The 24,320-nt window shown below is 39.6% G+C and overlaps 1 protein-coding gene and 1 long non-coding RNA gene across 8 annotated transcripts in view; one reads left to right on the forward strand and one right to left on the reverse strand.

The window, feature by feature from the left end:
- The first annotated feature begins 2,619 nt into the window (after positions 1-2,619).
- Positions 2,620-14,716, forward strand: LOC121102046. The gene is made up of 2 exons (XR_005834074.1): positions 2,620-3,984; positions 14,161-14,716. It is a non-coding gene; the product is annotated as an uncharacterized LOC121102046 (long non-coding RNA).
- Positions 4,360-24,320, reverse strand: part of GPSM2 (G protein signaling modulator 2) — a 102,126-nt gene continuing 82,165 nt past the window's right edge. For all 7 annotated transcript variants that reach the window (XM_008703982.2, XM_008703983.2, XM_008703986.2 and 4 more), the window contains 4 exons: positions 22,345-22,521; positions 19,818-19,977; positions 18,178-18,395; positions 4,360-5,169 (listed from right to left, as the gene is read on the reverse strand). In XM_008703982.2, coding sequence (XP_008702204.1) covers positions 4,942-5,169; positions 18,178-18,395; positions 19,818-19,977; positions 22,345-22,521 — 783 coding nt within the window. In that variant the 3' untranslated portion in view covers positions 4,360-4,941. The remainder of the gene's footprint in view (positions 5,170-18,177; positions 18,396-19,817; positions 19,978-22,344; positions 22,522-24,320) is intronic.

The following is a 24,320-nucleotide window of genomic DNA, read 5'->3' on the forward strand; positions in this document are numbered from 1 at the left end:
GTTTGCTTATTTTTTTCCTGTATTTTTAAATTCCAACAAAGCATTACTTTGCAAAAGGTCCTTCAGTTCAAATTCAGTGTCTTTGTTTTGATCTCTTTGCAAAAGAACTCTCTGTTCATCCATTCTTTTTGCCTGAGAACGTAAAATCAAGCTAAAAAAGTCCTCATCTGGTACTGTTGGTCCTTTTGTGGCGGCAGCTGGTGGAGCGCATCTTTGATCGTCTAATCTGGACCCCTGAAAATTGAGGAGAAAGAGATTAAAACACGAATACTGCATTAATGTTTGCTGTCACAAGAAAAACATTTTTGCCTCGTCTCAGAAATTCAGTCTTTAGACCTGAAGCCTAATAAAACCTTCGCCATGACTCACCTCATCAGAATCCAGCAAGTACTATGTGGGAGTATAACTTCATGGCTTTGGTAAGATTCATTAAGATACAAGGTCAAATCTTACAGAATAGGTACTGACAAACAACAAATCCTTAGAATGTCAGGTACAAAACCCTGCAGCACTACCTTCCAAATACCGTGTCAGGCCAAGGGTCAGCGAACCGGAACCCACTGCCTGCTTTTGTACACTTCCTTTTCATTTCCGCACAGTGCTGTTTGTGATGAACTGCGTGTGGCTGCCTGCCTGCGACAACGGCAGAGCTGAGCAGTTCTGACAGACCATGGGGCCCGAAAAACCCAAAATGTTTTCTGTCTAGCCCTGTCTTAAGCATTTAAATCTGTTAAATAGCCCAGATTTCTTCCCTGAAGTCGTAACTTACCGATTCTTATTTCAGAAGTACATTAGAAATGTTATTGATAACTAAAAAACACAAGCACTTAGAGGGGTACGTGGAGCGTCTGGTACTGTAGCTCGAGAGCGGGCATGTGCTCTCCGACCTCGGGGGGCCCGCTCGTGCTGCGCGCTGTGCACCGACGTGCCTAGCACTTCGCCCCACAGCCTGGGACCCTCACAGGCAGTTCGCTGGCCGCCTTGTGAGCAACCGCCCGCCGCCACACACACCCGGCTCACGTTCCATTTCTCCTGTCTTCAAGCTGAGCTGATTTCATTGTCCCCCAACTTCTCCGGCACCTGGGTCCCTAGACCTCTTCTCTTCTGGCCTTCCTTCTTTACCTCGGCCTCATCCGTTCGCTCCCATGGTCATAGGCCAGACTTGGTCACTCTCAGTAATTGCGCTGTCTTTACAATCATGATTTCAGACATCCCATGTTGACTGCTACCTCCAATTCCAGATCAGGCTAGAGCGTAATCCCCCAGGAATTTTTTTTTTAATTGTAAAAGTAAGTTTACCACTTTAACTATTTTTCAGTGTAAGTTTAGTATTGAGCACATTCATCCTGCTGTGTGGTCATCACCATCCATATCCGTCTTGTAAAACCCAAACTCTAACCCTATCAAACAGGAGCTCCCATTCTCCCCTCTGCAGCCCCTGGCAGCCACCATTCTGCTTTGTCTCTATGAATCTGACTGCCTCATACGAGTGCAACTGCCTGTTTTTTAGCATAACGCCTTCAGGGTTCCCCCATGTTGCGGCTTGGCAGAATTTTCCTCATTTTTAAGGCTGAAAATTATTCCGTTGTGTAGTATACCACATTTTCTCCATCTGCCAGTGGGCAGTTGGTTGCCTCTACCTTTCGGCTGTTGTGAATCATGCTGCTTGAACATGGGTGTACAAATGCCTGTTCATATCTGGGATCTCAGTTGCTTGGGTATATATATCCAGAAATGAGACTGTTGGATCATATGGTAATTTTAAGTTTTTGAGGAACCACCATACTGTTTTTTTTTTTTTTTTTAACATTTAAGCTGAATTTTAATTCTGAGAATTTCTTGAAGGCAGTCTTGGTTTCCATTGTCTCATTCAGGTTTTCATCAGGCTTGCTGACAAGCCTGTTAAGCTTATTTTTTTCTTTTATATTCAGTTAATTAACATATAGTGTATTGCTAGTTTCATAGGTAGAACTCAGTGATTCATCAGTTGTCTATAACACCAGTGCTCATTACATCACATGCCCTCCTTAATGCCCATCACCAGTTAACCCCATCCCTCCACCCTCTTCCCCTCCAGCAGCCCTCAGTTTGTTTCCTATACTTAAGAGTCCCTTATGGTTGTCTGATTTTGTCTGTTTTATTTCTCCCTCCCTTCCCCTATGATCCTGTTTTGTTTCTTAAATTCCACATATGAGTGAGATCATATGATAATTGTCTTTCCTGACTGACTTATTTCACTTAGCATAACACCCTCTAGTTCAGGCCATGTCACTGTAAATGGCAAGATGTCATTTTTTTTTTTTTTTTGATGGCTGAGAGTATTCCATTGTATATATACATCTTCTGTATCCATATTCATCTTTTGATGGACATCTGGGCTCTTTCCATAGTTGTAGACATCGCTGCTGTAAGCACTGGGGTGCAGGTGCCCCTTCAGATCACTACATTTGTATCTTTGGGGTAAACACCCAGTAGTGCAATTGCTGGGTCATAGGGTAGTTCTATTTTTAACTTTCTGAGGAACCTCCATACTGTTTTCCAGAGTGGCTGCACCAGCTTGCGTGCCCACCAACAGTGCAAGAGGGTTCCCCTTTCTCTGCATACTCGCCAACAGGGCCGCTTCCTTGCCACCCCGCTTTACCCTCAGCTAAGACGGAACCGAAGGCGGCCGGGAGCATTTAGTTACCACAACTCGTTAAGTCGGTGATCTTGGTTTTACGTAGTCGGTAGACGGAGAATAGCTTTCTCTTTCCCCACCAAATACAGACTTTACACATTGGTTGGGTACATTGTTTTTGCTAAACAGCATAATCTCTGTATGTCCCTGGTTAAGTATAAAAAAAATGCCATTGTCAATGAAGATTTTAAAAAATTACCTCAGCCAAGAGGAGGTAAAATTTATTATTATTTTCTAGTTTAATACTGCAAACATCTTTACTACTTCATCAGAAAGGTAGTTCTTTCCAGAAAAGGCAACAGGATTCTTTTCAGAAATTTGCAACACAGTAGGTATGGAACAAACGAACCAATGCAAGGATGCCTGCGGTTTGGGCAGATCTGTGAGCGTCGATGCGTGTGAAGTCTTCCCCGAGGCCAGACCTGTTCACGCTAATTGGTAACTATGCGCCCAGGGTGGTAGCTGTCCTCTGAGCTGTGACTGGATTCTGAAGAGCAGGGAAGGCCTCAGGTGACAGACTGTGACAGTGGAGTTAATGCTGTTCGAACTCCTGACTTTTTATCCATCCAAAAATGAATCTGTAAAAAGTGCAGAATGTCGTCTTTGTGTTCTTTCATTACAGATACCCGTGTGGGGACGCGGCCCGCGCTGACAGCTAGCGAGGCCACATTCCTAAAAGCCTGTTGCATGATGACAGCAGCTTAGGGAAGACGCTGAAGCAGACCGAACAGATCGAGGCCAGTTTATAACTTGGAGAAACAGACTTGTTTATTGTCCAGCCCATATTAGAATCCAGGATTTTAGCAACAGGCTTTTAGGAAAATCAGAATGGAGGTAGACAGCTTTTTAAAAGCTGTGTTTAAATGGAATAGATAATGTTGAATGTTTACAGGGTCTAAGAACTGTATACGCAAAATAAACACTTATTTTTACATTATTGTGACTTGGTATGCGGTCTTTGCTCATTGAATATGCTTGTAAGAAAAAAACCCTATGAAACTTGTGTGCAGTTTTTAAAAGGATGCTATCTAGGACGTGGTAGCCTGTAGGTAATACGCAAGACATAAGATGATCCAGGTGTTAACTGAGTGCTTTTGACAGAATTTGATCTTAGAACCAAGAATAATTTTTTTTCCTGAGCCTTTGATGTGATTCCATATTGAGTATCTATCTTTCTGTTTTATTTTTGTGAACATTGTCCATGTGGAGAAGTGGTTCTCACTGCCCACCACATCACCTGAAGAATTTTTAGGAAGAACAGAGCCCCAGATATCATCCCAGCTGTGCAGAATCAGAAGCAACCAGAGGTGAATGAGTTGCCAACTTGTTCTGGGTGTGGGCATTTGTGTTCTAGAATTCACCCTCAGACGAGGCTCTGTCCCATCCTTGCTGTCTTCTGCCGAGCTTACTTTATGTCCTGTCCTATTACGTACCCTTGTAAACTATCTTCAGTTTCTGGGAGGGAGGGGGAAGCCTTAGTGACCGCTGCCCACCAGATCAGGGCTTAACTTACATCTTTCATACTTAAATTTTGTGAGTTTTCATCTGTTTTCTATTTTCATGGCCTAGGTTCTTCACGTAAGTTTTGGGGTGTTTTGTTTTGACATTACGTCTTAAAAAGCTTTACAGTGGTGTTTTGTAACAAAGTATAATTTTAAGCCATACACACTTTAAAATTAAAGGACCCAAAACATGCTAAAAGTTTATTTAAGAGTTTTTATAATGGCTTTGAACTAATAACATTGAAAATGACTTTCTTAGCAGAAAAAAGATCTAGGTTTTTAATAAGATGAACTTTTTTACACATTGGTCAAGTATGTTATTTTTACTAAACAGCAAAATTTCTCACTACATCCATGGTTCAGTATAAAAAAATGCCACTGTCAGTTAAGAGTTTAAAAAATTATCTCAGCAAGAGGATTAAATTCTAGTTTAGATTCATTTATCTTCCTACTTTTCAAACTCTAGGTAAAGGAATCTTAATAAGTTGCCAAAGAACACAATCCCAAGCCTTAATCACAACAGTTGATGAAGCACCTTTTGTAAGACACCCCGCCCCCGAAACAAGTGCGTGTCCAGACGAATGTTAATTAACATTCTATTAAAGGTTAAATATTTACATCATTCTAGAACATTTTAAGCTGTATTACAGTGCTATCATTTCTCCTTTTAAGGAAAAAGTACTAGATTGAATTTCCCTGCAGTGTTCTGAAAGGAAATAAGGTCGTTTTTAAAAAATATATCCATAATAACTAGTGGTTTGCTTATTTTTTTCCTGTATTTTTAAATTCCAACAAAGCATTACTTTGCAAAAGGTCCTTCAGTTCAAATTCAGTGTCTTTGTTTTGATCTCTTTGCAAAAGAACTCTCTGTTCATCCATTCTTTTTGCCTGAGAACGTAAAATCAAGCTAAAAAAGTCCTCATCTGGTACTGTTGGTCCTTTTGTGGCGGCAGCTGGTGGAGCGCATCTTTGATCGTCTAATCTGGACCCCTGAAAATTGAGGAGAAAGAGATTAAAACACGAATACTGCATTAATGTTTGCTGTCACAAGAAAAACATTTTTGCCTCGTCTCAGAAATTCAGTCTTTAGACCTGAAGCCTAATAAAACCTTCGCCATGACTCACCTCATCAGAATCCAGCAAGTACTATGTGGGAGTATAACTTCATGGCTTTGGTAAGATTCATTAAGATACAAGGTCAAATCTTACAGAATAGGTACTGACAAACAACAAATCCTTAGAATGTCAGGTACAAAACCCTGCAGCACTACCTTCCAAATACCGTGTCAGGCCAAGGGTCAGCGAACCGGAACCCACTGCCTGCTTTTGTACACTTCCTTTTCATTTCCGCACAGTGCTGTTTGTGATGAACTGCGTGTGGCTGCCTGCCTGCGACAACGGCAGAGCTGAGCAGTTCTGACAGACCATGGGGCCCGAAAAACCCAAAATGTTTTCTGTCTAGCCCTGTCTTAAGCATTTAAATCTGTTAAATAGCCCAGATTTCTTCCCTGAAGTCGTAACTTACCGATTCTTATTTCAGAAGTACATTAGAAATGTTATTGATAACTAAAAAACACAAGCACTTAGAGGGGTACGTGGAGCGTCTGGTACTGTAGCTCGAGAGCGGGCATGTGCTCTCCGACCTCGGGGGGCCCGCTCGTGCTGCGCGCTGTGCACCGACGTGCCTAGCACTTCGCCCCACAGCCTGGGACCCTCACAGGCAGTTCGCTGGCCGCCTTGTGAGCAACCGCCCGCCGCCACACACACCCGGCTCACGTTCCATTTCTCCTGTCTTCAAGCTGAGCTGATTTCATTGTCCCCCAACTTCTCCGGCACCTGGGTCCCTAGACCTCTTCTCTTCTGGCCTTCCTTCTTTACCTCGGCCTCATCCGTTCGCTCCCATGGTCATAGGCCAGACTTGGTCACTCTCAGTAATTGCGCTGTCTTTACAATCATGATTTCAGACATCCCATGTTGACTGCTACCTCCAATTCCAGATCAGGCTAGAGCGTAATCCCCCAGGAATTTTTTTTTTAATTGTAAAAGTAAGTTTACCACTTTAACTATTTTTCAGTGTAAGTTTAGTATTGAGCACATTCATCCTGCTGTGTGGTCATCACCATCCATATCCGTCTTGTAAAACCCAAACTCTAACCCTATCAAACAGGAGCTCCCATTCTCCCCTCTGCAGCCCCTGGCAGCCACCATTCTGCTTTGTCTCTATGAATCTGACTGCCTCATACGAGTGCAACTGCCTGTTTTTTAGCATAACGCCTTCAGGGTTCCCCCATGTTGCGGCTTGGCAGAATTTTCCTCATTTTTAAGGCTGAAAATTATTCCGTTGTGTAGTATACCACATTTTCTCCATCTGCCAGTGGGCAGTTGGTTGCCTCTACCTTTCGGCTGTTGTGAATCATGCTGCTTGAACATGGGTGTACAAATGCCTGTTCATATCTGGGATCTCAGTTGCTTGGGTATATATATCCAGAAATGAGACTGTTGGATCATATGGTAATTTTAAGTTTTTGAGGAACCACCATACTTTTTTTTTTTTTTTTTAACATTTAAGCTGAATTTTAATTCTGAGAATTTCTTGAAGGCAGTCTTGGTTTCCATTGTCTCATTCAGGTTTTCATCAGGCTTGCTGACAAGCCTGTTAAGCTTATTTTTTTCTTTTATATTCAGTTAATTAACATATAGTGTATTGCTAGTTTCATAGGTAGAACTCAGTGATTCATCAGTTGTCTATAACACCAGTGCTCATTACATCACATGCCCTCCTTAATGCCCATCACCAGTTAACCCCATCCCTCCACCCTCTTCCCCTCCAGCAGCCCTCAGTTTGTTTCCTATACTTAAGAGTCCCTTATGGTTGTCTGATTTTGTCTGTTTTATTTCTCCCTCCCTTCCCCTATGATCCTGTTTTGTTTCTTAAATTCCACATATGAGTGAGATCATATGATAATTGTCTTTCCTGACTGACTTATTTCACTTAGCATAACACCCTCTAGTTCAGGCCATGTCACTGTAAATGGCAAGATGTCATTTTTTTTTTTTTTTATGGCTGAGAGTATTCCATTGTATATATACATCTTCTGTATCCATATTCATCTTTTGATGGACATCTGGGCTCTTTCCATAGTTGTAGACATCGCTGCTGTAAGCACTGGGGTGCAGGTGCCCCTTCAGATCACTACATTTGTATCTTTGGGGTAAACACCCAGTAGTGCAATTGCTGGGTCATAGGGTAGTTCTATTTTTAACTTTCTGAGGAACCTCCATACTGTTTTCCAGAGTGGCTGCACCAGCTTGCGTGCCCACCAACAGTGCAAGAGGGTTCCCCTTTCTCTGCATACTCGCCAACATCTGTCATTTCCTGACTTGTTAATTTTAGCCAGTCTGACTGGTGTGAGGTGGTATCTCCTTGTGGTTTTTATTTGTATTTTCCTGATACTGAGCATTTTTTCATGTGTCTGTTGGCCATTTGTATGTCTTCTTTGGCGAAATGGCTGTTCATGCCTTCTGCTCGTTTCTTTTTCTTTTTTAAAGATTTTATTTGAGAGGGCGAGCGAGCGCACGCATAAGCAGGGGAGCTGCAGGGGGAGAGGGAGAAGCAGGTTCCCCGCTGAGCAGGGAGCCTGGCAGGGGGCTCGATTCCAGGACGCTGAGATCATGACCAGAGCTGAAGGCAGACGCTTAACCAACTGAGTCACCCAGGCGCCCCTCTTCTGTCCATTTCTTGATTGGATTATGTGTTCTTCGGGTGTTGAGTTTGATAGGTTCTTTATAGATTTTGGATACTAGCCCTTTATCTGATGTCTTTTGCAAGTATCTTCTCCCATTCTGTTGGTTGTCTTTTGGTTTTGTTGACTGTTTCCTTTGCTGTGCAGAGGCTTTTTATCTTGGTAAGTCCCAAGAGTTCATTTTTGCCTTTGTTTCCCTTGCCTTTGGAGACGTGTCTAGCAAGAAGTTGCAGGCAGGATCACAGAGCTTTTGATGGTTTCCTTGTCTCACATTTAGGTCTTTCATCCATTTGAGTCTATTTTTATGTATGGTGTAAAAAAAATGTTCCAGTTTCATTCTTCTGCATGTGGCTATCCAACTTTCCCAACACCATTGGTTGGAGAGACTGGTTTTTTTCCATTGGATATTCTTTCCTGCTTTGGCGAAGATTAATTGGCCATAGAGTTGAGGGTCCATTTCTGGGTTCTCTCTTCTGTTCCACTGATCTATGTGTGTTTTCGTGCCAGTACCATACTGTCTTGATGATTACAGCTTTCTAATAGAGCTTGAAGTCCAGAACTGTGATGCCACCAGCTTTGGTTTTCAACATTCCTTTGGATATTCGGGGTCTTTTCTGGTTCCATACAAATTTTAGAATTATTTGTTCCAGCTCTGTGAAAAAACTTGATAGTATTTTGATAGGGATTATATTGAATGTATAGATTGCCCTAGGTAGCATAGGCGTTTTAACAATATTTGTTGTTCCAACCCATGAGCATGAGACATTTTTTCCATTTCTTTAGGTCTTCCTCAGTTTCCTTCGTGAGTGTTCTATAATTTTCTGAGTACAGATCCTTTGCCTCTTTGGCTAGGTTTATTCCCAGGTATCTTATGGTTTTGGGATCAATTGTAAATGGGATCAACTCCTTAATTTCTCTTCCTTCTTAGTATATAGAAACGCAACAGATTCTGTGCATTGATTTTGCATTCTGCCACGTTGCTGAATTCCTGTATGAGTTCTAGCAATTTTGGGGTGGAGTCTTTTGGGTTTTCCACATAGAGTATCATGTCATCTGCCAAGAGTTAGAGTTTGACTTCTTTGCTGATTCGGATGCCTTTTATTTCTTTTTGTTGTCTGATTGCTGAGGCTAGGACTTCTAGTACTATGTTGAACAGTGCTAAGAGTGGACATCCCTGTTGTGTTTCTGACCTTAGGGGAAAAGCTCTCAGTTTTTCCCCACTGAGAATGATACTCACTGTGGGCTTTTCATATATGGCTTTTATGATATTCTCTATCCCTACACTACAAAGAGTTTTAATCATGAAAGGATGCTGTACTTTGTCAAATGCTTTTTCTGTATCCACTGAGAGGATCATATGGTTCTTTTCTTTTACTAAAGTGATGTATCAGTCTGATTTGCGGCTGCTGAGCCACCCTTGTGGCCCAGGAATAAATCCCACTTGGTCTTGGTGAATAATCCTTTTAATGTACTGTTGGATCCTATTGGGTAGTATCTTGGTAAGAATTTTTGCATCCATGTTTATCAGGGATATTGGTCTGTAATTCTTTTTAGTGGGGTCTTTGGTTTTGGAATCAAGGTAATGGCTAGCCTCACAAAATGAGTTTGGAAGTTTATCTTCCATTTCTATTTTCTGAAACAGCTTTAGAAGAACAGGTGTTAATTCTTCTTTAAATGTTTGGTAGAATTCCCCTGGGAAGCCATCCAGCCCTGGACTCTTGTTTGTTGGGAGATTATTGATTACTGCTTCAATTTCCTTGCTGGTTATGGGTCTGTTCAGGTTTTCTATTTCTTCCTGGTTCAGTTTTGGTTTTTTATACATCTCTAGGAACATATCCATTTCTTCCAAATTGCCTAAATTGTTGGCATATAGTTGCTCACCATGTGATCTTGTAATTGTTTCTATTTCCTTGGTGTTGGTCGTGATCTCTTCTCTTTCATTCATGATTTTATTAATTTGGGTCCTTTTTCTTTTCTTTTTGATAAGTCTGGTTAGGGGTTTATTGATCTTACTAATTCTTTCAAAGAACCAGCTCCTAGTTTTGTTGATCTGTTCTGCTGTTCTTTGGGTTTCTAGTTCATTGATTTCTGCTCTCATCTTTATTATTTTCTCTTCTCCTCCTGGGTTTAGGCTTTATTTGCTATTCTTTCTTCAGCTCCTTCAAGTGTAAGGTTAGGTTCTATATTTGAGACCTTTCTTATTTCTTGAGAAAGGCTTGTATTGCTATATACTTCCCTCTTAAGACCGCCTTTACTGCATCCCAAAGGTTTTGAACCATTGTTTTCATTTTCATTTGTTTCCATGAATTTTTTAAATTCTTCTTTAATTTCATGGTTGATCGTTTCATTCTTTAGTAGGATGCTCTTTACCCTCCATGTATTTGAGTTCTTTCCAACTTTCCTCTTGTGATTTAGTTTGAGTTTCAAAGCATTGTGGTCCAAAAATATGCAGGGAATGATCCCAGTCTTTTGGTACCAGTTGAAACCTGATTTGTGACCCAGTATATGATCTATTCTGGAGAATGTTCCATGTGGACTTGAGAAGAATGTGTATTCTGTGCAACTGGGTGGCTCAGTTGGTTAAGCCTTCGGTTCAGGTCGTGATCCCAGGGTCCTGGAATTGGGTCCTGCATCTGGCTCCTTACTCAGCAAGGAGCCTGTTTCTCCCTCTCCCTCTGCTTCCTGCTCTTCCTGCTTGTGCTGTCAAATAAAATCTAAAAAAAAGTGTATTCTGCTGCTTTAGGATGGAGTGCTCTGAATATATCTGTGAAATCCATCTAGTCCAGTGTATCATTCAAAGCCCTTTTTTCTTTGTTGAACTTCTGCTTAGATGATCTGTCCACTGTGGTGAGTGAGGTGTTAAAGTCCCCTACTATTGGGGCGCCTGGGTGGCTCAGTCAGTTAAGTGTCTGCCTTCAGCTCAGGTCATAGATCTCGGGGTCTTGGGATTGAGCCCCTGAGTTGGGCTCCCTGCTCAGTGGGGAGTCTGCTTCTCCCTCTCCCCCTTCCTACCTCTTGTGTGCTCTCTCTCTAAATAAATCTTTAAAAAATTTAATTTTGTTATTAATTGGTTTATACAATTGCTGGTCCCATGTTAGGGGCATAAATATTTAAAATTGTTAGATCTTGTTGGATAGACCCTTTAATTATGATATAGTGTCCTTCCTCATCTCTTATTACAGTCTTTGGTTTAAAATTTCATTTGTTTGATGTAAGGATTGCCACCCCAGCTTTCTTTTGATGTCCATTAGCATGATAAATGGTTTTCCACCCCCTCACTTTCAATCTGGAGGTGTCTTTGGGTCTAAAGTGAGTCTCTTGCAGACAGCACATCATTGGTCTTTCTTTTTTATCCCGTCTCATACCCTGTGTCTTTTGATTGGGGCATTTAGTGCATTTACCTTCAGAGTAACTATTGAAAGATATGAATTTAGTGCCATTGAATTACCTGTAAAGTCACTGTTTCTGTATATTGTCCCTGTTCCTTTCTGGTCTATGTTACTTTTGGGCTCTCTCTTCATTTAAAACATCTCCCTTAATATTTCTTGCAGGGCTGGTTTAGTGATCACAAATTAAACAGTCTTTTAGTTTTAGTTTCTTCTGGAAGCTTTATTATCTTTCTTATTTTGAATAACTTCCTAGCTGGATAAAGTATTCTTGGCTACATATTTCTCATTAGCACCCTGAATATATCATGCCAATCCTTTCTGGCCTGCTGGGTCTCTGTGGATAGGTCTTCTGCCAGTCTAATGTTTCTACCCTTCTAGGTTATAGACCTCTCGTCCTGAGCTGCTTTCAGGATTTTCTCTTGGTCTCTGAGATCTGCAGGCTTCACTATTTTTACTGATCTTGAGGAGGGGTTTTCTGTGCCTCCCAGACTTGAATGCTTGTTTCCTTCGGACCCAGATTAGGAAAGTTCTCAGCTATAATTTGCTCCAGTATAACTTATGTACCCCCCCTTTCTTCTTCTGGGATCCCAGGTATTATATTGTTTCACTTTATGGTATCACTTCTCTCTCGAATTCTTCCCTCGTGATCCAGTAGTTATCTCTGTTTTTCTCAGCTTCTTCATTCTCCATCATTTTGTCCTCTGTATTACTAATTCTCTCTTCTGCCTCATTTACCCTAGCAGTTAGAGCCTCCATTTTTTACTGCATCTCACTGATAGCCTTTTTGATTTCAATATAATTAGATTTTAGTTCTTTTATTTCTCCAGAAAGGGATTCTCTAGTATCTTCCATGCTTTTTTCAAGCCCAGCTAGTATCGTTATAATTGTTATGAATTGTTCTAGTTCCAACGTTTTACTTATATCCATACTGATTATGTCCCTGGTGAGTCAGTACTGCCTCTTGGTCTCTTTTGAGGTGAGTTTTTTCCATCTTGTCATTCTTGCAGAAAGTGGTTGTCTTTCTATATGTAGAATTGCAGCAATTCTTTTTCTTAGATCTCTGGTTGAGTTCACAGGTGTTCAGAATGATTTGATGGCTATGTAGCTGAATTCCTGGGACCAGACAAAACTGAGTTTACTCCTTTGCCATCTTGGAAAGACCCACTGTACTGTTTTTCATAGCAGCTCCACCATTTTCTATTTACTCCTGCAGGGCACTGACAGTTCCAGTTTCTCCACATCCTCACCAATGCTCATTGTTTTCTGGTGGGTTTTTTTGTTTTTTAATGGTAGCTTCCTAATGGGTGTGAGATGGTATTGCGTTGTGGTTTTGATTTGCATTTCTCTAATGATTTGTTATGCTGAGCATCTCTTCCTGTGATTATTCGCCATTCGTGTATTTTCTTTGGAGAAATATCTGTTTGTATTCTTTGGGCGGGGTGGGGGAGAGGCAGAGAGAATATTAAGCAGGCTCCACACCTAGTGCAGAGCCCACCACGGGGCTCAATATCATGACCCTGAGATCATGACCTGAGCTGAGATCAAGAGTTGGTTACTTAACTGACTGAGCCACCCAGGCCCCCCTGCCTGTTTTTGAAATAGGTTTTTTTGTAGTTAAGGTTTAGAGTTCTCTGTATTCTGAATTAATCCTTTATCGGTTACATGATGTGCAGATATTTTCTGTGAGTTGCCTTTTTACTTTTGTAAAAGTGTTTGATGTGCAAAAGTTTTAAATTGTCATGACGTCCAGTTTGTCTATTTCTTCTTTTGTTGCCTGTGCCTTTGGTGTCATAACTAAGAAATCACTGCCAAATCCAAAATCTTGAAGCTTTCTCCTTATGTTTTCTACAAATTTTATAGTCTTAGCTCTTACATTTAGGTCTTTGATCCATTCTGAATCAGTTTTTATATCTGGCGTTAGGTAAGGGTGCAGCTTCATTCTTTGCATGTGGATGGTTTTCCCAGAATCATTTGCTGATGAGTTGATTTTCCCATTTAATAGTCGTGGCATACTTGCTGAAAATCATTCGACCACATATTCAAGGATTTATTTCTGGGCTCTCTTTTCTGTTGGTGTATATGTCTGTCATTATGCCAGTACCATAACTGTTTGATTACTGTAGCTTTGTAGTAAAATTTGAAATCGGGAAATGTGAGGCCTCCAACTTTGTTCTGCTTGCTCAAGATTGTTTCAGTTATTTGGGTTGCTGTGGAAATCTCAGGATGGAATTTTCTGTTTCTGTAAAATACCTTATTTACATTTTGATAAGGAATGCACTGAAACTGTGGATTCACCTGGGTGGTACTGGCATTTTAACAATATTAAGTCTTCTAATCCATGAACATGAGATTTTTTTCCATTTTATCTGAGGTTTTCATGTCTTTCAGAAATATAGTTTTCATTGTTCAAGTCTCTAACCTCCCTGGTTAAGTTCATTCTTGGGTATCTTATTCTTTTTGATGCTATTTTAAGAAGAACCGTTAATTTCCTTTTTAGTGTGTTCATCATTGTTAGCATATGGAAACACAACTGATATTTGGATATTAATTTTGTATCTTATTTTGCTGAATTTCTTAGGGTTTTTTATGGGTTTTGGTGAAATCTTTAGGGCTTTCTATATCTAAGACTGTCGTTTCTGAACAGAGAATTTTTTCTCCTTTCCAATCTGGATTTTTTTTTCCCTTGCCTAATTCCTCTGCTAGAAGTTCCAGTATTATGTTGAATAGAGGTGGTGAAAGTGGGCTCCTTGTCTTGATCTTAGAGAATAACTTTTGTCTTTTACTGTTGAGTATAATGGTAGCTGTGGATATTTCATAAATGACTTTTTTTTTTGTATTCTCAATTTGAGTGCACATGTGCATGCACACAGGGTGAAGGACAAGGACACTCTACGCCAAGCCCCACACGGGCCTCGATCCCACAATCCCGAGACCTGATCTGAAATCAGGAGTCAGGTATGCAACCAATTCAGTCACCCAGGCACCCGTCATAAATGACTTTTATTATGTTTCTTACTATTCCTAGTTTGTACTTACTATGTTTATTATGTACTTATTATGTTTCTTACTATTCCTAGTTTGTAGAGTGTTTTTAACATGAAAATGTTGAATTTTGTCAAATACTTTTCCTACATCCATTTAGATCGAGTTTTTTTTTTTTCCCCGCTTTCATTTTATTAATGTGATGTATGTATTGCACTGATTGATGCCCCTATGTTGAACCATCCCTGCATTCCAGGAATAAATTCCTCCTGGGCATGGTGTATAATCTGCTATGTTGAACCATCCCTGCATTCCAGGAATAAATTCCTCCTGGGCATGGTGTATAATCTGGTTACTGGATTCTGTTAGCTAGTATTTTATTGATGATCTTTACATCTATATTAAAAATGGATATTGGCCTCATAAGTTTTTTGTAGTGTTTTGTCTGGCTTTGGTATCAGGACAATATTGGCCTCATAGAATGACTTAGGAATAGGAAGTAGTCCCTTCTCTTCAGTTTTTTGGAAGAGTATGAGGACTGGTCTTAGTTCTTTAAATGTTTGGTAGAATTCACCAGTGAAGCCCATCAGGTCCAGGGCTTTTCTTTGTCAGGAGGTTTTGATTACTGATATAATCTCCTTATGGATTATGGGTCTATTTTCTATTCATGATTCAGTGTTGGATGATTTTGTGTTTCTAGTTATTTATCCATTTCATATAGGTTATCCAACTTGTTGGCATATAATCACTCACAGTATTCTCCTAAAATTATTTTTATTTCTGTAGAATATGAGTAATGTCCCCATTTTTGTTTCTATTTTAGTAATTTGAGGCTTCTCTTTTCCTTACTCTAGTTAAATGTTTACCAGTTGTATTAAATGTTTATCAGTTCTGTTAAACTTTTCAAATAACCAGCTTTAAGACTTGATTTTTTTTTCTACTTTTCCTGTTCTCCATCTCCTTCCTTCTGCTAGTTTTAGGTTTAGTTCTTTTTGTAGCCCCTTAAGCTGTGAAATTAGGTTGTTAATTTGAGATCTTCCTTCTTAGAGCTATAAAATGAGTACTGCTTTCACTGCATCCCAAAATTTTAGAATATTGTGTTTTCATTTTCATCAGTCTCTAGGTATTTTCTAATTTCCCTTGTAATTTCCTCTTTACCTACTGGTTAATGTCCACAAATTTGTGAATTCTCCTTCTGTTATTGCTTCTAACTTCATCCTGTTGTGGTCAGGGTATCTTCTCATACAGAATATCTTCTGTGTGTGATATCTGTCTTTAAACATTAAGACTTATTTTGTGGCCTAACCGATGGTCTATCCTAGAGAATATCCCATGTGCACTTGAGAAGAATGTATGTTCTGTGAGAACTATTGGCCTATTGTGTTGTTCAAGTTTATCATCTGCCTGATTGTCCTACCTATTACTGGGGGGGGGGGTTTGAAACCTTCAACTATTTTTGTAGAAATGTTCATTTCTCCCTTCAGTTCTTTCAATTTTTGCTTCATATATGTTGATGGTCTGTTATTAGGGACGTGTCTTCAGTATTTCTTAAAGCCACTGGGATCACTGTTACTTTTCACTTCCCTACCTTTCATTTCCTTACTTCCCTTCTTAGATGCAGCCTAGATTCCAAAGTCCCTTATTAAAATAATTCCCTAGTATGTGCGTCTCTCCCCCTCTATCCTTTCTGTCAAAATACTGACCTTGATTAAATCTCTGTATCCTTAAGTAGCTGGTTATGCTTTGAGAAAATACACCACTGTACTGACCTGTCTTATTTCAAATAAGTCCTCAGGGTAGTTCAATATGCTTTCAGTTTCTCAAAGGAACTATGTTCCACAATCTCCACTAATGGCCCTCCTTCTTATTTTGCTAAGAAAAGCCGCTCGAGAGAATTCCTACCTATACCTCCCTCCCAATCTGCAGACGTACACTCTGCCTCCCTTCTCACCTGCACGAAAACTTCGGTTACCCCATACTGTGCTGCATCACTGCTTCCTCCCTCTACTGGATCATTTCTGACAGCATACATGCAGTATTAACTCCCCAAATAAGAAAAAAACCCCACTTCTATCTCCCCTTTTACACTTTCCATTTTCTCAACCCCCTCAATCCTTTGTCCCCATCATGTCACTAAAACAGTATCTTTCAAAATGACTAATAATCTCCATGTTGCCAAATCTAGAAGATCAACCATCATCTTACTTGGCTGCTTAGCAGTGTTCTGAAAATGCTTTCTTCAATTTGCTTCCACCACTCTCTGGGCTGACTGCTGCTTTTCTAGCTTTTTGTCCTCTATTCAGTTAGATTTTGGAATGCCCAGGGCTTAGTCTTCCTGTTTTCTTCAGATACTATCTTCCCAAGGCTTTAATACCCAGCTGTATGCTGCTGATGACTCCCAAAATCTTTTTTCTCTGGGGCTCCAGATTTTTATATCCAGTTGCCTATTCAACATCTCCAATGGAGTATCTACTTACATAACTCAAATTTATGTACCTAAAGTAGAACTGCTTTTTCTTCCCAAACCCATTTCTCCTCTTGACTTCTCCGTTTCAGTAAACTGTACCATTCACTTAGTGCAAAGCCAAAAAGATAGGAGCCTTCCTTGATTCTTTCTTATACCCTCCATCTAATTTATTTACAGGTCTTTCTAGTCAACCATAACTTCAAATTATATCCTTAGTCCGACTGCCTGTCATCACTACCATCCACCACTACGCTAGTCAAAGTCACCAATTATCTTTTGCCTGAATTATCCGTATTGGTTTTTCTACTAACACCCTTTGCCATTCCACATGCTTTCAGCAGTAGCCAGGATGATCTTTCAGACTGTCCAATGTCTTCTATTGCATTTGGAATACAAGACCTCATTATGGCCTGTAACATGTAGGCTGGTTATTTCTCCATCCGCATCTCCTACCATTCTCCCTTTATTCACTCCATGCCAGTCATACTGGCCACCTTGCCATTCCCTGAACCTGCTAAGCTTTTATATCCAAGAAGAGACTTGTTGTCTCTGCATGGAACGCCTTCACTAAATATTCACATGGCTATTTCACCTCACTCAGATCCCTGTTCATATGCCAATCCTGAAACATCTTTCCTAACCACCATCAGCCCTACATACCCCACTCTCGTTATCTTGCTTTAATTTTCTTTATAGCATGTTATCAGTACCTGACATATAATATCTATATACATGTACAGACTTACTGTCTCTCACACTAAAATGTAGGATCCTTTAGAAGCCAAGTATGTCTCAAATGTCTAAAATAATGCAGAGAACATAATAGGTGCCCAATAATTTTGTGGAATGAGAGGTAGGTAGTATATGTGTCATCTCATCTTTTCATGAATGAGAAAACAGAATTAGGGTCGAGCAGAGGAAATGTCTCTTTAGTAAAAATTTTTCTTGTGGTCCTGTTCAAGCCATTTGAGACACTCCTTAACCATTTTGGCAAATAATTATTAAAATAACTAAAAAATGAAAGCTATCTCAATATGTGCATTCCTAGCGAGGGCCCCAGCTAGACTCTCCCCCTATTAATCACTGACTGCTCCCAATGCTTTCTCCTGACATTTAGAAAAGAGAGCCTTTTTTTTTTTTTTTTTTAAGAGGGGCTCTTTTCTAGGTCTCCTTTTACACCCTTCACAGTCTCCTCTGCACCACAGCTCAGAGAGTCATCAGGAACATCTCACCTCACCTCACCACCCAAAATAATACAAAGTAAAAAGCCATCACAGGGATCTATAGTGTCTGATGGACCCCTGAATAATAAGTGTGTCCCTAATACAAAATGAGCCCTTCCCAAATTAGAACTATAATACTGATAAAGCTCTACACAGCATCTGAGCCACACACTGACACAAATATGCACACATACCTGACATTTTACAAGGATGTCAAAGAAGTCTTCATCAGGCTCTTTGTTGTCATTAGTCATCAGGTGGCCAAGTACAGACTTATTGTTGTTTTGTGTCAGACGAAGCCCTGGCAAATTACTGAAACTGGCCCTTTGGTCATCGAGACGGCGGCTCTGTGAGCTGGCAAGAAGGTCTAAAAACTCATCCGTGTTGGGGGATACCATGGAAACAGATGGTGCTATGAATAGGAAAAAAAATCCATAACATTACAAAAATAAGCATATTTTTAATATACATATAGCTCCTTTCTGCCTTGTTCAGTCCCAACATCCACTCTGTCCCCCTGCTTTAGCTCTGTCAGAGTCACTGATAGGCTGGGGCCTGACAAGATGGACAAGGAGGGAAGAATAAATCCCAGAGTACTTCAGATGATCCAGGTTGATGTTATTCAGATTTGACTGTATTTCCTTTTATCTAACGCCCACTCAAAATGCAACTTTACAAGGGGTGCTGGCTCAGCTGGTTAACTGTCTGGGTCTTGATCTCACGGTCATGAGTCTGAGTCCTGTGTTGGGCTCCATGCTGGATGTGGAGCCTACATTATTTTAATTTTTTAAAGATTTTTTTTTTTAAAAGATTTTATTTATGTGACAGCCAGCGAGAGAGGGAACACAGCAGGGGAGTGGAAGAGGAAGAAGCAGGCTTCCCACTGAGCAGGGAGCCCGACGCAGAACTCGATCCCAGAACCCTGGGATCATTACCTGAGCAGAAGGTAGACGCTTAACAACTGAGCCACCTGGGCATTCCTGGAGCCTACTTAAAAAAAAAAAAAATGTGGGGCGCCTGGGTGACTCAGTAGTTAAGCGTCTGCCTCCGGCTCAGGGCGTGATCCTGGCGTTCTGGGATCGAGCCCCCCGTCAGTCTCCTCCGCTATGAGCCTGCTTCTTCCTCTCCCACTCCCCCTGCTTGTGTTCCCTCTCTCACTGGCTGTCTCTCTCTCTGTCAAATAAATAAATAAAATCTTTAAAAAAAAATGTACAAGATTTGGGGCTAGATTTCGGAAGGTAATAAATTGTCTTTCTTAGATAATTTCTCACGTGAGATGAATGAGACAGTGTTTTTATTCTATGCCCTGGATAGGAACCATTTAGCTAACTAAGAGTTAAGTGTTGCTGGTAAGTCCTAGTCTATGGCCGAGGAAGTCTTTTGGTAGCCAAAGTAGAGAATTTTAAGTAACCCATTTTAGACCTTTCCAAGGCTCAGGCAGACCTTAGCTTCAGCCTTAGTTGTAGGTTCCTGTTCCTCGGCTTTTTAAATCCAGATAGGAAGAATTTGTGCTTTACATAGAATTATAAGGTACGTATAACTGAAATTTTTTCCCCTCACTATTTTTACTTTCAGATTTTTTTCCCAGTCCCAAAGAATCTAGGGAGATTGTATGCTATAGTTAGTAGAAAGTGCAGTGGACTAAAATACAGATAAACCTAGGGGAATTGAAACAAAACTTTGTTTTGAACTGAAGAAATACCAGCATTTCCAATATACCTGGGTTCAGGCTCATTTACTGTACTTGCTCTGATGAGAACTAAACTCTCAGAAAGAAATCACAAGAATATCATAGGGAACTATTAAAATTGGGGGAGAAGCACAGATAACTCACTTTTTAGCATCACTCTAGGGGGAGTGGAAGAAGCTGCTGTTGAAGCTGGCCCACAGCTCTGTTCTTGTAAGCAGCACCTCTGATCATCCATCCGATTGCTCTGAAATCGGCTTACCAGGTCAAAGAACCCTTCATCTCCAATAGTACCTGTACTGACTTTCTGAAATATTGAGGGAAAATCTAAATATTCCAGCATTATTGTCAGATCAGCAGTGGAACAATATCACGATACATATGCAAAAGGTAAAGGATGAAGATTAAAAATAAAAATTGACATTTTCATTATAAAGAATTCAAGATCACAACCTTGGTAATAAAGTTATTTCAATCCAACTAACAGAAAGCATTTCTAATGTGTTTATTCTAGTATGTATTTTAGTTTTTAATCCTTGTATTTCCAAGGCTAAAGAAATGTACCTCAGGGCACAGTCTAAGCGTCTGCCTTTGGCTGAGGTCATGATCCCAGGGTCCTGGGATTGCGTCCCTCATCGGGCTTCCTGCTCAGCGAGGAGTCTGCTTCTCCCTCTGTTCCTCCGCCCTGCTCATGCTCGCTCTCTCTCAAATAAAAAAAAAACTTAAAAATGTACCTCAGACTCTGGGGAACTGCTTTAGATACTGAATGAATTATGTAAATACTCGTGATCCCAGGCTCAAAGTTCAGTTCTAAGATTCTACAAGAGAATTTAAAATTAAACTAAGAACTGAAAACTAAGTGTAGTGATTTCCAAGGTCCTTTATTAAAGATTTGGAAATCTTGAAAAAAATATATAAACTTCAACTAAATGAATATTTGAGGCAGAGGGGAACTAGTCATACTTTACTTGGAAGGCTTCAAAGCTTAAAATGACACCTGCACTATTTAATAAAAAGTATATTGTTTTTCATAATGATGTAAATATTATAGTAGAGGTACATTTATATGAAGTGTTATAGGCCTCAGGAGAAGGGCAGAACTAATTCTTAAGGGACATGGGAAACTGTGATATTTGAGTTGGCTCCTGAAGAATGAATTAGCATTTGCAGGGTAGCTATGTTTCATACTGATTAATATGCAATTCCAAAGGTCTGTAGTAATCAGGGAATAATGAACTATAGGGAGTAGGGGAGGTGAAGAGGTAGGAAGAAGCCACCGAAACAAGGGCCTCTGTATGACATACTAACAAGTTATCCTACGTGAAATAAGAGGAGCACTGGTAGTAATTTTAAGCAGTTTTGTACAGAAACAGAACTGGCCCCTCTGAATGGTCGCCGAGGTTAATGCAGGGAAAGCGATCAGGTGCCTATTCCAGACATCTGGGTGAGAGATGCGGTAGGTGCACTGAGAACGAAGACATAGTAGCAGAGGTTTATTTTCAGAAGGAGGGGCTGGGGCAGAGCTGAGGGATGTGGTTAGTGAAGGAGAGGGAGTCCAGAATGACACCTGGGTTCCCAACTTGGGGGACGGAGAACACGGCATACGTAAGGAAAACAGGAGGGTTGAGAGAGTACAGTTTCGGTTTGAGGACTGGGATTAAGTATGTACATAAACTGTAGGCAGATGCACTAATCATTCACAAGGCTCCTAGGGGCAAAAAAAAATCAAAATTCTGAACATGGGAGGCTCCAAAAGTATGGACATTCTCAGTTGGGCTAAGTGGGCTTAGTTAAGACCTCAAACCTTGAACAAAGGTATGCCTTTGAGATCTGCTCTAGATCTATAAAAATATTCCTGAGCCATTTTTTATATACCCCTTTCATTAGGGGTATATACATAGATAAAAATCTATTGATAAAAGACAAAGGACGCTACCAGGGTACAGTCATAGATGGAACACTGATAAGAGAACCAAAAGAGAATTCCATCAAAAAAAATAAAGACTAACACAATTTTTCCAAAAGCTCTCATTGAAAAATGGACTTGATAATTTCAAGAATCATCTTTGTAATTTATTTTGATTCTTTTAACAGAATCTACTTTGGCTACCAAAAGACTTCCTCTGCCATAGACTAGGACTTACCAGCTTAGCTACATTAGAGATACTCCTGATATTTTATTTCTAAATATTTTAAGTTATATTTAATAACCTGATTCCTGTGGTCATTTTTCATGAAAATAGTTTTTAACTCTATTATAATTTCAGTATAAACAAACAGAAGTTCATGCTAGCAGATACTATTTTAAATTAGTATTTTAAAATCTTTGAACATCTAAATTTAATTTGTTCTAACTTCTAAGATGAAAGAAGGACAGTTTTACTGGGAGACACTGCGTAAAATAAAAGGTAGTAAATGGGGGGGGGGGAGGTAGTAAATAGGGACAATTACTGTCCAAACCAGTGAAGCAACATATCCATGGATGGAGAAATTACAGTTTCTAAAAGCTTTGAAGAAGACAGAAAAGATAGGGAAATATGGAAGACTTCTTTGAATAAAAACTGCATTTTGTATTAAATGTCTAACATAAATTTCCAAATATTCAGTTTCAATACAAGAATACTAAAATGTAGATACTCATAGTATAGCACTCAAAATCTTATTTTATACGTACTCTCTGAGAATTTGGAATTCGGTGATCAATGGAATTACTGGCATCTTGGAGAACTTTAGTGGAGGAATTAGTTTTGCATTTTTTCCCCTTCCATCTGTTGACAAAGAGCAGCTTTGCAGAAGGTTTGGCAATAAGAGGCTTTTGTTTAGCAAGAATTTCACTGTTCCAGTTCTGCACCTGCAAAATTATAAACAAATGGAAAGCAGGACATGAAGAAAAGCTGTCTCTGGTTTTCTATAATATTAACCTGCCATCACCACTCATTTAGTGTGGGGGGGCAGCTAGATCTCTTAATAAATTCCTTTTTGCCAGTGTATCTCACTATTTCCAACAGCTTGTACCAAATGTATACTGTGGACTTCTCATTACCAAAACATTAAAATGGTGGCTTTTAAGAACTTAAGAGTAAGAAAACAGAGTTTGCCAAAATCCCACAAAAATAAAATTCGAATGGTCAGGGAAAGAGCAAGTTTTATTCTGGATGTGAGTTAATTAATCTGTTACAATTGGAAATTTTGGACATATGTAGAATTTTTAACTGTAGAAATTAACATCTAAAATTTATATAGCAGTAATTTTTGGTGATATTTTTTGTTTTCACTAACTACTGAATTCTCAATAGGCAAAACATCTAATCAGCAATTTATATAGGCCTAGACCTGGTTTAAATATCCTTAACCTCTAAATAACAGACTCCATATAACAAATGTTGACTGAGTAGAAAGGAAAACCTACAGTATGTACAGTAGCTATGTGACATTTGTAGCTTTAACATTTCAGTCTTAAGTGTTTGCAAGTCCAAAGATCTATGTTATGTAATAACTGATAATTTGATAAAACACATTTTTTCACAGTTACATCACGAGGCACAAATTAGAGCAAGTCCTGCCCTGAGGCTACCATACCTGAGTGAGACAGGCAGCTAGCGAGTGAACCAAGCCAGCTATCTGCATCAAATGAAGCACCCCCCCTTGCTTTTCTTACACAGATAAGAGGAAACTATTGCTAGAGTGGACTTCAGGGTCTACTGAATTGAGAAAAAGTAAATGGCCCCACATGTTAGAACATAAAACCCACCTAAATCCCAAGTATTTTGAAATGTGAAAAATGTTTAATGTTTCCTGTATACTTGGACTTCCCAACAACACTGAAGAATACAGACTGAAACAATGTCCTCAAAATTATGAAGAAAAGTTATTTCCAACCAATAATTCCATAGTAAGCAGAACTACCAATCAAATGTGAGAGTAGCAAAAAGGCATTTTTCGACATCCAGGGCCTCAAGAGCTCCCTGCAATCTCACTCTTTCCGGAGAAGCATCTCTAACACAGACGTCTTTTTTCTTTATATACGCTTCTTTACTTCGTGGAGAGTAATGAAATAATGAACTCCATGTGACTTTATGATGAGGAAGAGAAAACTGAACTAATTCCAAACATATTTCAAAGATAAAACTTGTCATTATTTGGCTCTTGGAAAATTACAGGGTTGAATCTGGTTAGCTTCTTAATGGAATCTACGGTTAGTACCACTACAGAGCTAGGCATAAGATAGCAGATTAATTTTGCTACTTATTGGTACATTCCTATAAGAGTAAGAAAAAGAGACCTAAATTGACTTAAAAGTTTTTTTAAAAGAATAATTTGCAGATTGGACAGCTCTGAGAACTGAAGATAAGAGGTAGATTATTGGGGGAAATGATGAAGTCCTTCAGAGTTTTTGAACAACTCTTAACTGGAATAAAAAAAAATACTGGATATAAGTTCAAATCAATTAGATGTTAATCCTATGAAAACTATTCCCACAAAAAAATGTCAATTGACATGGAAATGATATATTAACTGTGCATTATAAAATATCTGTAAGTATGATACTAGTATTCATATGAAAATGCAAGATGAATAAATACCAAAATGTTAATAACTGTAGTTACCACTTGGAGGTGGGATTACTGGTAATTTTAATTTCCTTGTTAA

Source organism: Ursus maritimus, unplaced genomic scaffold (assembly GCF_017311325.1).
Source record: "Ursus maritimus isolate PB19 unplaced genomic scaffold, ASM1731132v1 scaffold_12, whole genome shotgun sequence".
Lineage (NCBI taxonomy): Eukaryota > Metazoa > Chordata > Mammalia > Carnivora > Ursidae > Ursus > Ursus maritimus.